At 46.1% G+C, this 13,102-nt stretch overlaps 1 protein-coding gene across 8 annotated transcripts in view; it reads left to right on the forward strand.

The window, feature by feature from the left end:
• TMTC1 (transmembrane O-mannosyltransferase targeting cadherins 1) overlaps nt 1-13,102 on the forward strand; it is a 214,886-nt gene that overhangs the window by 4,159 nt on the left and 197,625 nt on the right. The window contains exon 1 of one of the 8 annotated variants that reach the window (XM_075069188.1): nt 7,977-8,252. The exons of the other annotated variants lie outside the window; for them this stretch is intronic. Within the exon in view, the coding sequence (XP_074925289.1) occupies nt 7,999-8,252 (254 nt within the window). The 5' untranslated portion in view covers nt 7,977-7,998. Of the gene's footprint in view, nt 1-7,976; nt 8,253-13,102 lie in introns of those variants that run through there. 8 annotated transcript variants of the gene reach the window in all.

Consider the following 13,102-nt stretch of genomic DNA (forward strand, 5'->3'; position numbering starts at 1 on the left):
TGCTTGGCTTTTTTTTTTTTTTTTTTAAAGTTAGTATATTTGATCTTCTACAGTTCATTCTCTCCCTGCCTTTCCTGCCTTTCAAACAAACTAGTAAAATGTGTTCAAATAAGTGTGCGTGGGTGTGTATAATTTCCTAACAGCCAGTCCTTTGAGTCCTCCTAGAAAGCACCCTGCTTAAATATATCTGGTGCATTGTCACTGTTAACAGCGGTTCTGTAGACCAGTTATGTCCTCAGTGGCACTTAAGTTACACACCCTTGCTTCTCAAGGATTTGCACAACCTTACTGATTTGGAACTTAGTAAACAATACTGTTGATGCAAAAGACTCAATAAAATCCTCAGCTCACACACTCTTAACTGTTTGTTCTGCAAAACTAGTAACCAAAAAACAGTAAAACTTGCTTTTGTCACTCAAATGGGATATGACTGAGACAGCAAATCTGTGGAGTAATTAAGTAGTTCTTTGATATAGTCGTCAGAGTAGAATTGCTCTTTAAGGAGCAGCACTACCAGGCTTGGAAAGAAGCCTTTTCTAAATTCAAGAATTAACAAAAAACAAGTTTCAAAGGACATTAAACAGATGTCATCCTGTTTTAACTTTGGTTTGGTGAACACAGCCTGTAAGGAAAATGAAAGGCATGCCCCTAAAGCCCATTTGAGATCCCATCAAACCAACAAAAGGCTCGCCCTCTCGCAAGATGGAGAGGGACACAGAAGTCAACAGATTATTTGGGACAAAAGGTGGGGGAAAAAAGGGATTGGAAGTGCAGTTCACAGGGTCCCCCTCCTCAAAAAAAAATGGATCCAGAGAGGGACATCCAGCAGAGAAACCTCAAAACACCCATTTCTCTTAGAAGGAGTTAGTGGAACTCTTCTCAGATGTGTGAAGAGAACAGAAAAAGGCCTTGCAACTGCAGACAACCCTCTGTTCTGCTTCCTCCTCCTGGCCACCTTGGCTAATGCCAGGAGGTGGACGAGGAAGTCACAGGACTTTCTGAGTCTATGGATGAGGAGATAGACAGCCTTGGAGGCTGAAGTTTTCTTCCCACAGAACTGGTGTAGAAGAAAGCAGTAGTGCATGCTTCCTTCACACCAACGTGCCTTCTTAGGTGGAAGATCAGTTAAATCTTTGGTCATTCATGCTCTGGTCTTTCTGCTGAGGTACACCAACAAAAAGGCTAATAGTGTTGGCTTTTGGGACATGGATACTTGGGAATTAGACTGAGAACATCTTTTCACAAACAGCACTGTGTTGCTGTCAACAGTAGCTTGGAGGGTGTGATCCAAGGCCCACTGAAGTCAATAAAAAGACTCCCATTGACTACAATTTCCTTTGGATCAGAGCTTTAGCGACTGTGAACCTCTGGGTTAGATTTAAACAGCCAAGAGATAAGATGTTAAGTAATCCATTACCAGCCACCCAAACTGTCCAGTCATCTACAGGTGAACCCTTCTGATTTCCAGGTGGATGGGTGGGGACAATGGCAGTGGGGTGGACTTTAATGTTAGAAAGTTAAAAATAAAATAAAAGTGGAGTCTCCAGATTTGATTTGTTTTACTTTTGTAACAATGTTTTATTGTGTTACAGTTTGACACCACACATTAACAGAGTGAGCTGTAATTTATGAGGCTAAATACTCAGGCTCCCAGTTATTATGACTTGCTGTACAATCATTTCATAGCAGCGCTACTACACTTAGGATTATGTCTGTGTTCTCTTTACACATCCTATTTCGGTTGTTTTAAATTTGACCATAAAAATCAGTCTCTGTACTGAAACTTATTATACATGACCTGAAACTGATGCACATTTTAAACAGTTGTTCACCAAATACATGTATATTTAAGAATGGCCATACTGAGTCAGACCAAAGGTCCATCTAGCCCTGTATCCTGTCTTCCAACAGTGGCCAATCCAGGAGCCCCAGAGGGAATGAACAGAACAGGTAATCATCAAGTGATCCATCCCCTGTTGTCCATTCCCAGCTTCTGGCAAACAGAGGCTAGGGACACCATTCCTGCCCATCCTGGCTAAGAGCCACTGACAGACCTATCCTCCATGAACTTATCTAGTTCTTTTTGGTACCCTGTTATAGTCTTGGCCTTCACAACATCCTCTGGCAAAGAGTTCCACAGGTTGACTGTGTGTTGTGTGAAGAAATACTTCCTTTTGTTTGTTTTAAACCTGCTGCCTATTAATTTCATTTGGTGACCAGTGTTTCCTCTAATTTTTCCCACACATCTGCGGAATGAATTTCGTTATGTGCGCCAATATGGAGGTGATGTGTGACACATCACTTTCATATTGGTGCACATAAAATTAATGTGGGGTGGGGGTGGGGCTGAGGGGTTCAGAGTATGGAAAGGGGCTCTGGGCTGGGGCAGAGGGTTGGGGTGGGGCCAGGGATGAAGGGCTCAGGGCAGAGGCAGGGGGTTGGTGTGTGTGTGTGTCTGGGGAGGGTGAGGGCTCTGGCTGGGGGTGGGGCTGGAGATGAGGTGTTTGGGGTGCAGCAGGGTACTCTGAGGCTACGGCAGAGAGAGAAAGGTACTCTGAGGCTCCAGCTCTCTCTCTCTGCAGCAGCACCTGGGCTGGGGGGGAGAGGCACCTCTCCCACTGCGGCAGCTCTGGGGTGGGAGCTGTGGGATAGGTGCCCCTCCCCAGGCCGTGGCAGGTCCCAGCCAGGAAAGTTCTTTGAGTGCTTGTGCAGCGCTAAATAGGCTGCTGCATGGCCACACAACTTATAGGGAACTTAGTTGTTGACCCCTAGTTCTTGTGTTCTGGGAGGAAAGTGAACCAGAGTGGAATATTTAATATTTAGTAGCAGATATTTGGTGCTGTCTTCATTGGTGCGTTTTCTGTTTAGCTTTATTTTTCAGGTGTTTTCTCTGACCTCCTTGTCATTCCATTCCTTTCATACCAATTTCACCCATTATTTCCCTCTTCCTTCCTTTCCTTATAAAGCTGAGCTTTGGACCAACCTTTCCTCCCAGCTGGAGGAGCCTTGTCAATGTTTTTGAGTACATTAAAATGAATTACGATTGGTGCTGTGATTGTCTAGTGGCATTTCTTTGTGTTCGGCCTCCTGTGTTTTGGACTCTTATGCCAGGGCTTCTTTTCCCCCTTTTAGTTTGTCTGGCTCTCACTTGTTAGCCTGTTGGTGAGAGTGTGAGACTGGAAGTCAGAGCTGAAAGATTATGTAATAAGTTACTCCAAATTCAGTTAAAAATTCTAACATCCATCTGGTTTGAAATCTATCCTTGATCATGCAGAATAACTCCAGTGTAATCTTCACTAGTACTGTCTGCTGTTGCTGATGACTGATCACTGTGACTGTGTCCTTTTGAATACGTTTTGATCCTGGTCTTTCAAGTGAGTAAACAAGTAGTCTGATGGGGCTGGAAAGCATCTACTTCTGAAAATCTCTCTACCAGTGCAGTGATATTTCCTGAAAGATAGAGAGCCTTTTGGTTAACAGCTTTGCTGTACATGCATTTGCTATACATTTGTTGTGGTTTTAACCTTATTTGAGAATAATTTTAGAGGTAGCCTCTGATGTGTGTTGCCCTCTTCTTCATTATTCAACACCTCTATAAAGTGTTCTACTATATGGTCAATTTGTACATTGCCACAGTGGGTCAATTTTTTTTTAATTGTTAGGCCACTTTGTGGAGTCAGAACTTGAAACCATGTGAATCTTGGTTGCATTAGTTTGCTGAATATCAAAAACAGTCCAAATTTTCTGCTGTTTTTGCCTATGAAGACCCATAAATATTGCACATTCATATTTGTCACTCCTGATGAACCATACCTCCATGGTTTAGTAGAAACTTCTGTTCTTCTCTACAACAGAGCAGAGGTAAAGGGGAAAGTGTTTTCACTGGAGTTCAAACTTCAGTATCTGTCTGGTGCATGGTAGCTGTTACATTCCAAGAGGATTAGTGTGGCTGCCTCCAGTTATAAAAGACTGTGGTGGTGAAGAAGTCCTTTGGGGCTTACACTCACTACACTCAAAGTGGAGTAGCACTAAAGAATTACTAATACAGAGTGTTCTACACGTGAAAAATGATACCTATCTTCCAACAACAGTGCAACTGCATCAGTGGTAGCCACAGTGTAATTCAGGGGCGGGCAACCTTTTTGGCCCAAGGGCCACATCGGGTTTTGTAAATTGTATGAGGGCCGGTTAGGGGAGGGGGTCGTGGCCTGGCCCCCACCTCCTATCTGCCCCCCTGGGAATCCTGCTCCATCCAGTCCCCCTTGTTCCCTGATGGCCCCTCTGGGATCCCTGCCCCATCTACACACCCCTGCTCCCTGTCCCCTTACCGCCCCCAGACCTCCACTGCACCATCCAACCCCTCCTCTCGTTCTTGATGCCCTCCCCCGAGACTCCTGCCTCATCCAACCCCCTGTTCCTCCCCCAACCACCCTGACCCCTTATCCACACCCCCATCCTCCGGTCACCACCCTGAACTCCCCTCCCCCCCCGCTCCCTTACCGCGCTTCCTGGAGCACCGGTGGCTGGTGGCACTAGAGCTGCACCACCCAGCTGGAGCCAGGCCACGCTGCCGCCACCATGCAACACAGAGCATTGGGTCAGGCGGGCTCTACAGCTGCGCTGCCCTAAGAGCTCACAGCTCCCCCACCCAGAGCATTGCACCAGGGGTGGAGCGAGCGAGCTGAGGCTATGGGGGAGGGAAGACAGCAAGGGAAGGGACAGAGACAGGGACAGGACGGTCCTGTGGGCTGGAAGTGGCCAGCGGGCCATAGTTTGCCCGCCTCTGCTGTAAATGCTAATAGGGCTTGGGCATTTTTTGGTTACTATGGGTTTTCATGGTATGCTGGAAGAAAATATTTGAACCTTATCTATTTAACACTTTAACAGTTGTTAGCACTGGTGCAGGTGGACCACTGTTAGAATACAGGTGCACATATTTTTTAGCATATGGTAGATGCGTTCTTAGAGTTCATTGTAAGCAGACTCCACTTTATAGTACAGTATAGTGAAATCCTGCACTGGCATACCTAGTTCGCCATTTTCAGATATAATTTCATGATTTATGTGAAGATGTAAAGAAAATGGAAAACCAGAAAAAGCTTAATTGCTCAGTTGGCATCCCCTATTACATTAATTTGTACAGATATATAAAAGCCTGCATCTAAAACTCCATCTCTCCAAGATTTGTAATGAGCTTTGGGATCCTATGACTGAGAATTTTCACTGAGAATTATTTGCTGTAACAAATCATCATTATTATGCTATGCCTTTCCACTTCATACAGTGTTGTATTTTTGTCAGTCTGTTGAAAATAATAAAACAGATTAAACTAAACACAAGCTGTCCAGGGAAAACAACAAAGTCCATAAAAACACAGATTCTCCAATTATGGTTTACAATATTTTTAAATCATGAGAATTTTTTAAAAAAGAAAAGGCTGAGTGGGTATTTGTGTGTGTGTCTAAATGGATGAAAAGCACTATACAAGTGCCAAATGGTGTTGGTGCTTATATATGACATATCTAGCTTTCCCAAACAAATTCCATTTTTAAGTCACTCTCAAGTTTCTATTAGTTCTGTGTCCAAAAAAAAAAAAAAAAAAGCTAATCTGCTGAATTCTATTTAACTTTGCAGTGTTTCATAGAGATCAAGGCTGAACACTGGGGTCAAAAGTTATGAGCAGTAGAGGGTTATGCAGAGGGTTTTCTGTTTTTCCCCATAAAGGAAGGAGATGAACATTAGGATTCATGTGCTTTCATCATTCTGCATGGGAAAGAATACCTTTTCCTGAGGGCAAGATTGTGCTCTTACCAATTCAGCTGGACAGGGCCATAAGGAGAAAGGTCCATCCTACACCACACAGTAACATGGTGAGCTGTAATTTACCAGGCTCACTTACATGATAAGGGATCCTTTGGAAACTGTCCCCAAACCAAAGGGATACACCCTTGAACAGATTTTATTACACTGACAAATCAAGGAATTTCAAGATTAAATGCTGCTTTTTCTTTTCCGTCTGTGTATGGGTTTGGCAATGGTTTCTGAGCAGTATGTGATGCTATGAGCTATGAACTATATATGCTGCAATACTTAGACACAAAGTGATGAGTTGAGGCCAGAGTCTCTGCTTCAGCATGGAATTATCTTGGAGCTCAGTTCTCCTTGGTGGGGGAGTACCCACACCAGAGAGTTCTACTCATGAATTTTCCAGTGAGTTCTCTCATTTGGTATGAGGTGGGTGGCCATTTTCCCCCTAGAAGATTCTAGCAGTTACACCTCCTCGTGCTTGTGGATTCTCTTTCCCCTCCCCAGCCCCCCAATCTCCTGGAGGCCCTTTGTTCTTGAACTGCTGTTCACCAGTACCTGGATGGCATAATCTCCCACCTAACAGTCTCCCTTGAACCTCCTCTTCCATGAGGGGTACACAGGTGTATTTCCGAATTGCAGAATGGGTAGCAGTGTAAACTATTGCAGTCTTTAGCTGTAATTCTGCTCCCGTTTAGTAGACTGGCAAAGCACCATTGACTTCAGTAGTGAAAGATCAAGCCCTATGTTGCCAGTAACTTCCAGTGGGTTATTTGTTCAAGAGGGGCGAAGGATTAATCAGGGCTTTGCCAGATGAGATGCTCTACTCCAGAGCCACAGGGTCAGGTAGTCACAGAGATGCTACACAGGGTCTTCTGCAGGGTGGGAGGGATGATACCATGGTGGTGGTACTCTTTTTGTGTACCCTCTTCATCCAGCCTATATCATTGGAATGCTATTAGGGGACAACTTCCTTGGTTGATAAGGAGGAAAGATTGAGAGGATCTGGTTGGCCCGAAGACACAGCTTCCTTATTGGAGTTCTCTTACAGAGCTCAGCCAAGGAGAAGACAGGGTTGGAGATATATCTTTCTAAAATATATGCTTTAGTTCAACCGTAGACGTTATGGTCTTGATGTAGGAATTCTACTGAGTCAGGTTCTGTGGCTTGTGATGTGCAGGATGGTCAGACTCTTAGACCCTAATGGTCTTTCCTAGCTTAAAAAAATTACAAAAGTATGACATGAAATCAAAGGTTTCCTCAGTTGAAGGCCAGTCTACAATTGGATAAGTCAGAGAGAAAACCTCGCACACCTATATGCTACTCTTGAGTGGGGGCATTCCAGATGCTTCTTTCCATTAAGCTGGGGTTTGAGAGGCCTTCATTTCAACTGGAAGTTAATTTCAAAGGACTACAAGGATCTGTCTCCTTATTTTAACCCTCCCATCCCTTTTCTCTCCCACTTGTTGAGCTATGCACAGTGGATACTTAATAGTATAATAATGCCCAATGCCAAAAGTGAAGAGAGGACTGGACCCAGACTAGGGCTTGGTGGGTTGGGAGGGGAGGCGCTTTTGTCAACTTCCCCATTCCTACTCTGCAGCACTCTGCTGTGGAGTTTTTTGACTTTACGTAGGAGGCTGCCCTTTCCCTTGGACAGTAGGTGAGCCTACTGTGTAGCCTTGTGAAGCTTGTGTAGCTTGGATGGATTTTTGGCTGATTGAAGTGCTATATTTGTGCACACATACTGTGTATAACAATCGGAACCACTATCAACATTTCAAAAGATTTCTAGTGAGATTGTTTCAGGACAAAAGAATGTTTCCTTCACCATTTGGCCTAATTTGTTATGACAAATAATACCCTTAGCAGAAATTAAACAACACCTGCGTATTTTCACATTTAATGTTTATGGACCACCAAAGATGGCAAATTATATATAATACGTGCGCACACACGCGTGCATACTCCTACTCAGATTTTACAGTTTAATGGAAGACTTATCCTGGTAATGTTTTGTTTTGTTTTGTTTTTTAGAAAAAGGAATAGCCAGACTATTAGGTTATTGCTATTTCATACGTAGCAGCTACTCTAAAGAAACAACATTGGGTAAATCTCTCCTATTGTAGGCCAGTGATGCCTGGCCCTTCGCTGGCATTCAGTGGAATGGATTCAAGGAGCATTCCCTCCCCAATGTGTACTCTGCCTAATGATCAGGTGCTGGTGTACTGTCCTTGGACTGAGAGGAGTGCAAAGACTACATTACCTACTCCCTTGGAGATACATGGTTCCCACCACCAGCACTGTATCATCATGACAGATGGGGGTTGGGGACAAATACCTCCCCATGAAGGCACTCAAAGCAGGCTTGGGGATTTCAAGAAGACTGCCACTCTACAACAGAATGGTCCCTTGGGCCAGGGCAGGACTGCCCCTCACTCTGCTCTGTGCATTGCAAGTACCATTTAGCCCTGAAGGACATGATGCTACTGTATATTTTAGACTGAAGTTTCATTTGAATGTATTGTTTACTTTTTTCTCATTTTGTGATGAGTTGGAGGGCAGCTTGTACCAGAGTTGAAGCTCAGGGTGGATGTATTTCACAGGGGAGAAAAAAAGGCTTTATTCTAGAGTTTTTGATCATTCATATAAATTGAAGTCCTGTCAAAATATAGCTGCATAAAGCATTACTTCAAAGTCCAGGGTTAGGTTATGCCAAAGTTGTATTTTTCCCAAACTCCTTTAGCTCAGTGACTCCTCCAAAGTGTTCCTGTGGGAGCAAAAATGGAATATGCAAGTAAGATTCCTTCCCTGTTAAAGTTAGATTGACTGGTCAAAATGCAGCCTAGGATAGATGAAGTTCTATCAACTGTAAGCTGTAGAAAGTATTTATAAAAAAAAAACAGATGATGTCTAGGCTTCACAAACTCGCCAATTCTCGTCTGATTCAGAAAAACCAAAGTGTTTACATAGTTTATATAGTAATAACGAGTCAAGGTTCTCAAGCCATGGGGAACTGCAGTCTGACCCTTAGTAAAAGCAAATATAGGGACTGCTGCCCTTTAATGTGTGGTTTAGTCTACATGCAAAGTATTTGAACTGATTTTATTGGGTGTCATTTCTTTTGTCATCTTTTTTAAAAATTTCATTTAACATTTTAATTCCAACTCTTTCTTGTTTGTATGTGTCATCTAGGTCAGTGTTTCTTAATTTTTTTGATACCAGGGACTGCCTTGCTGCCTTCCTAAACTGTGTCAGGGAGATCTCAGGGACACCGGTCCATGAACCAGTTGTTGAAACACTGATCTAGAAGACATAACCAAATAGACAAATATGGTTAATTCTAATTAATTTGATTCTATTTTCAACTGTATGTAAAACAAATCCTGTTAAAAACCTGTTAAATAAGTTGGTACTAAGTACAGCGAGGAGACAAGTTTATGAATATCTTGTGAAAAGAAATTCTTAGCAGTTAGTCAGTATTTCCTTTTGTGACAGTCACAAATAATGAGTAGTGCTGTTGTCTCATCAGGAAGAACTTGAAGGGATAGCAACTAATGTGTCCTGTCACTGAACATTCTGCAAAAACAATTTTTCTGATGGTAGAGTGGTTTCTATTGCATCTGGATTCCTGATGTAGACCCTTATTTAGCAGAGCACATAAACTCAGGCTTAAACTTAAACAAGAGTATTCCCGTTTGACCTCAGTGATATGACTCACATGACTTAAAGTGAAACAGGAAAGGTTGCTGAATCATGGCTTTAATTGGTCACAGGCGAAGATACCAGTTGTTCTTCGAGTTCTTGCTCATATCAATTCCAGTTAGGGGTGTGCGCGGTGCGTGCATGGGTGTTGGAAACTTTTTCCCTAGCAGCTATCCATTGGGCCGGCTGGGAGCCCCCTGGAGTGGCGCCAATATGGCGCTCTATATAAGATCCTGCCAGCCCAACCCCCCTTCAGTTTCTTCTTACCACCCGTGATGGTTGTTTGGAACAGTGGTCTGTTGTTATCAAGTGTTCCACTAATCCCTAACTTTCTCTTATCTTAGTAGTTACCTTTGTTAGTTAATTGTTGATAGTTATCTTAGTGTTAAGTGTAGTTGGGTGACTGCTCTGCGGGGCTCTGGGGCATGCCGTCCTAGGGCTTTAAACCCTGCAGATCTTGAACAAACCCATGCCCATGGGTGATCCCCATGACTCCTGCTTTAGGTGTCTGGGGGAGGCCCATCAGGCTGAAAAGTGTAAGATCTGCAAAGCATTCAAGCCCCGAACAAGAAAAGAGAGGGAATCCTCCTCAAGCAACTCGTCATGGAGTCCACATTGTGTCCCTCCCAAGATGTGGGATCAAGTGCCTCGGTGCGCAGTGCTCTCCCAGCGGTACTGGCCACAGCACCACAGAAGATCTCGCGCCCGCCTCTGGAATGACGATCTCCCAGGCCCCAAAGTTATCCACTCTGGCACCGCTCCCACTCCCTGGTCGCTCGAAAAAAGCAAGCCTTCGGAGGACCCTCCGTTCGGCCCGAAGCAGTCGCTGCGGCGCCAACTGAGCAAACTTTTGGACCAGGCCTCTAAACCTGACAAAGCCGCTAGGCCCCGGTCTGCTCAAGCCAGTCCCATGCCACAAAGGACCTGACAAGTGGAGGAGGTTACACTGCCTTCCACTCCAGATATCTTCGAGGCCGCCAGAGGGTTTATTGAAATGACGGCACCGGTGTCCCCGATTCAGGCACTGTCTCCAGCCTGAGTCCCAGTAGCGTCTAGGGGTAAACCGGTGATGTTCGGACTGTCAGCTCCCAGACCAGCATCTCCATGCTGCTCTGAGTCCAGGCGTCGTTTGGAGTCCCAGCACCACTCCGCATACTGGTCTGACTCATGACACCAGTTAGACTTGCGGCGCTGGTCCCATAGCCCCGACCTCGAAGCTGCTTACACTCGAGGTCACTGTTGATTGCCAGAGCATGGTCCTGCTCAAGGTCCAGATTGCGCTCAGGAACCTCGCGGCACCGTCCGGACCGGTACTGTTCGGGGCACCGATTCCCGTACCGGCTGTTACCATGGCACTGACCCATCACTCATCACTGATCCTTTTCGCAGCACCAATCTCCATGTCGGCACCATACTCCCTCATGGCACCGTGCTCCCAGGTGCGACACCGATCTCCACCGCGGCACCGATCATGGTCAACTTTACGACACCGATCACCGTATGATCCTCGTCTGTCAAGGGACTTGGTGCCCCCCTCGTTCCATTCGCGCACTGCTCCCCCTTGACCATCACACTCCCAGTCCCCTTCCAGTAGATTGGGGACAGCTTCAGGGGCTTCGGACATTCCCCAGTCAGGCCCAGGAAGCCTTAGTCACAACCCCTCGGTGTCCCACTGGCGACTCCCTGGGCATACCAAGCCCAGGGTGCCCCTTCCGTTGGCCGCTCGTCGACACAATCAGGTGCCCAGCCTCCTGAGATGACCCTCAGCCATCCTCCTTCAGACCTGGAGCAACCCATGGAGTCAGCCCCTGTGGTAGAAGCTACCCCAGGCGACCAGGAAGATCTGATCACAGCAGACCAAGGGGCCACTTCCAATCCACCTCCCCCAGTGGTGTCATCCTCGTCTTCCCCTGACAAGGCCATGGCTGGCACGTGCACCTCTGGCCCCTACCCCTGGATTTTAGAGTCCTGCAAAAACTACTTAGGCGCGTAGCCCTAAATATGAACCTCCAAGCTGAGGAAGTTGTGGAGGAGGAGGATCCTATGGTAGACATCTTAGGTCCAGAAGGACCTTCCAGGATCGCCCTCCCCATGAACAAAACCATCCAAACCAATGCCAAAGCTCTCTGGCAAACTCTGGCCTCCATCACCCCCACAGCCAAAGGGGTGGAAAGAAAGTACTTTGTCCCCACCAGGGGATACAAATACCTTTTTACCCACCCTGCCCCATATTTGCTTGTGGTAGACGCGGTGAATGCAAAAGAGTTACAGGGCCAACAAGGGCCTGCCCCCAAATCAAAGGACACAAAGGGCTGGACCTTTTTCAGAAGAAAAGTTTACTGGTGGCCTTTCATTATGGATTGCGAACCAGCTTGCAATCCTCAGTAGATACAATTCCAACTCGTGGTCTGCGGTCTTTAAGTTCCAAGACTTTCTTCCAGTGGAGGCTCGTACGGAACTGGGGGCCATTGCTCAGGAGAGCAAGTTGGTAGCTCGCACCTCCCTTTAGGGTTCCCTCAATGCTGCGGATGCGGTTGCACACACTCTGGCATCCGGCATCGCCAGACATCGAAACGCCTGGCTCCAGTCATCAGGTCTTCCACTTGAGGTGCAACACACCATACAAGATCTCTCCTTTGATGGTCAGGGCCTATTTGCAGAGCAAACTGATTCCCACCTGCATATCCTGAAGGACACAAGAAATATTATTAAATCCTTCGGCATGCATACCCCGGCTACTCAAAGGAAGCTGTTTAAACCCCAGACCACCCAACAGCACCCCTTCCCACTTAGACCCAGGCAGGACGTCTCCTGTTGGAGAAGCAGGTGCCCTCAATGTAGACTGTCATGTCCCTCCCAGCAGGGTCGAGGGCAATCCAAGCCACCTCTGGGCCCTAAGAGTTCTAAGGACTACCAGCTCTTACCTTGGACAGTTATCCTTTTCGTAACCATCTATCCCATTTCTACCATGCCTGGTCCCTTATTACATCAGACCGTTGGGTCCTTCACACGTAGAGGCGGGATACTCTATCCATTTCCATTCCACCTCGCCCTCCCACCCTTCTTCCCCATCCCTCTTCAGGGACCTTTCTCATGAGCAACTCCCCGTCCAGGAGATACAATCCCTCCTGGCCCTAGGGGCATTGGAGGAAGTGCCTCGAGAGCTCAGGGGCAAGGGTTTCTACTCCCACTACTTCCTCATCCCCAAGGCAAAAGGAGGCCTAAGGCCCATCTTGGACCTCAGGGAGCTCAACAAGCACATCATTAACCTGAAAAAGCAGCAGAGAATCCTGTGGCACCTTATAGACTAACAGACGTTTTGGAGCGTGAGCTTTCGTGGGTGAATACCCACTTCGTCAGACGCAGGTAGTGGAAAAATAACCTGGAAGTCTTCATGGTCTCCTTGCCATCATAAATTATCCCTTCTCGGGAACCAGAGGAACTGTATGCCAACCTCTCGATATGAAAGCGCTTACTTATCACATTTCATTACCCTGCCCAAAGGCGTTTTCTTTGTTTGTGGTTAGCAAGACAGCACTATCAAGATTCACACCCTACCTGTTGGCTTGTGCACAGCCCCTCAATGTCTTCA

This window comes from Chelonoidis abingdonii, chromosome 1 (assembly GCF_003597395.2).
Source record: "Chelonoidis abingdonii isolate Lonesome George chromosome 1, CheloAbing_2.0, whole genome shotgun sequence".
In the NCBI taxonomy this organism is placed as follows: domain Eukaryota; kingdom Metazoa; phylum Chordata; order Testudines; family Testudinidae; genus Chelonoidis; species Chelonoidis abingdonii.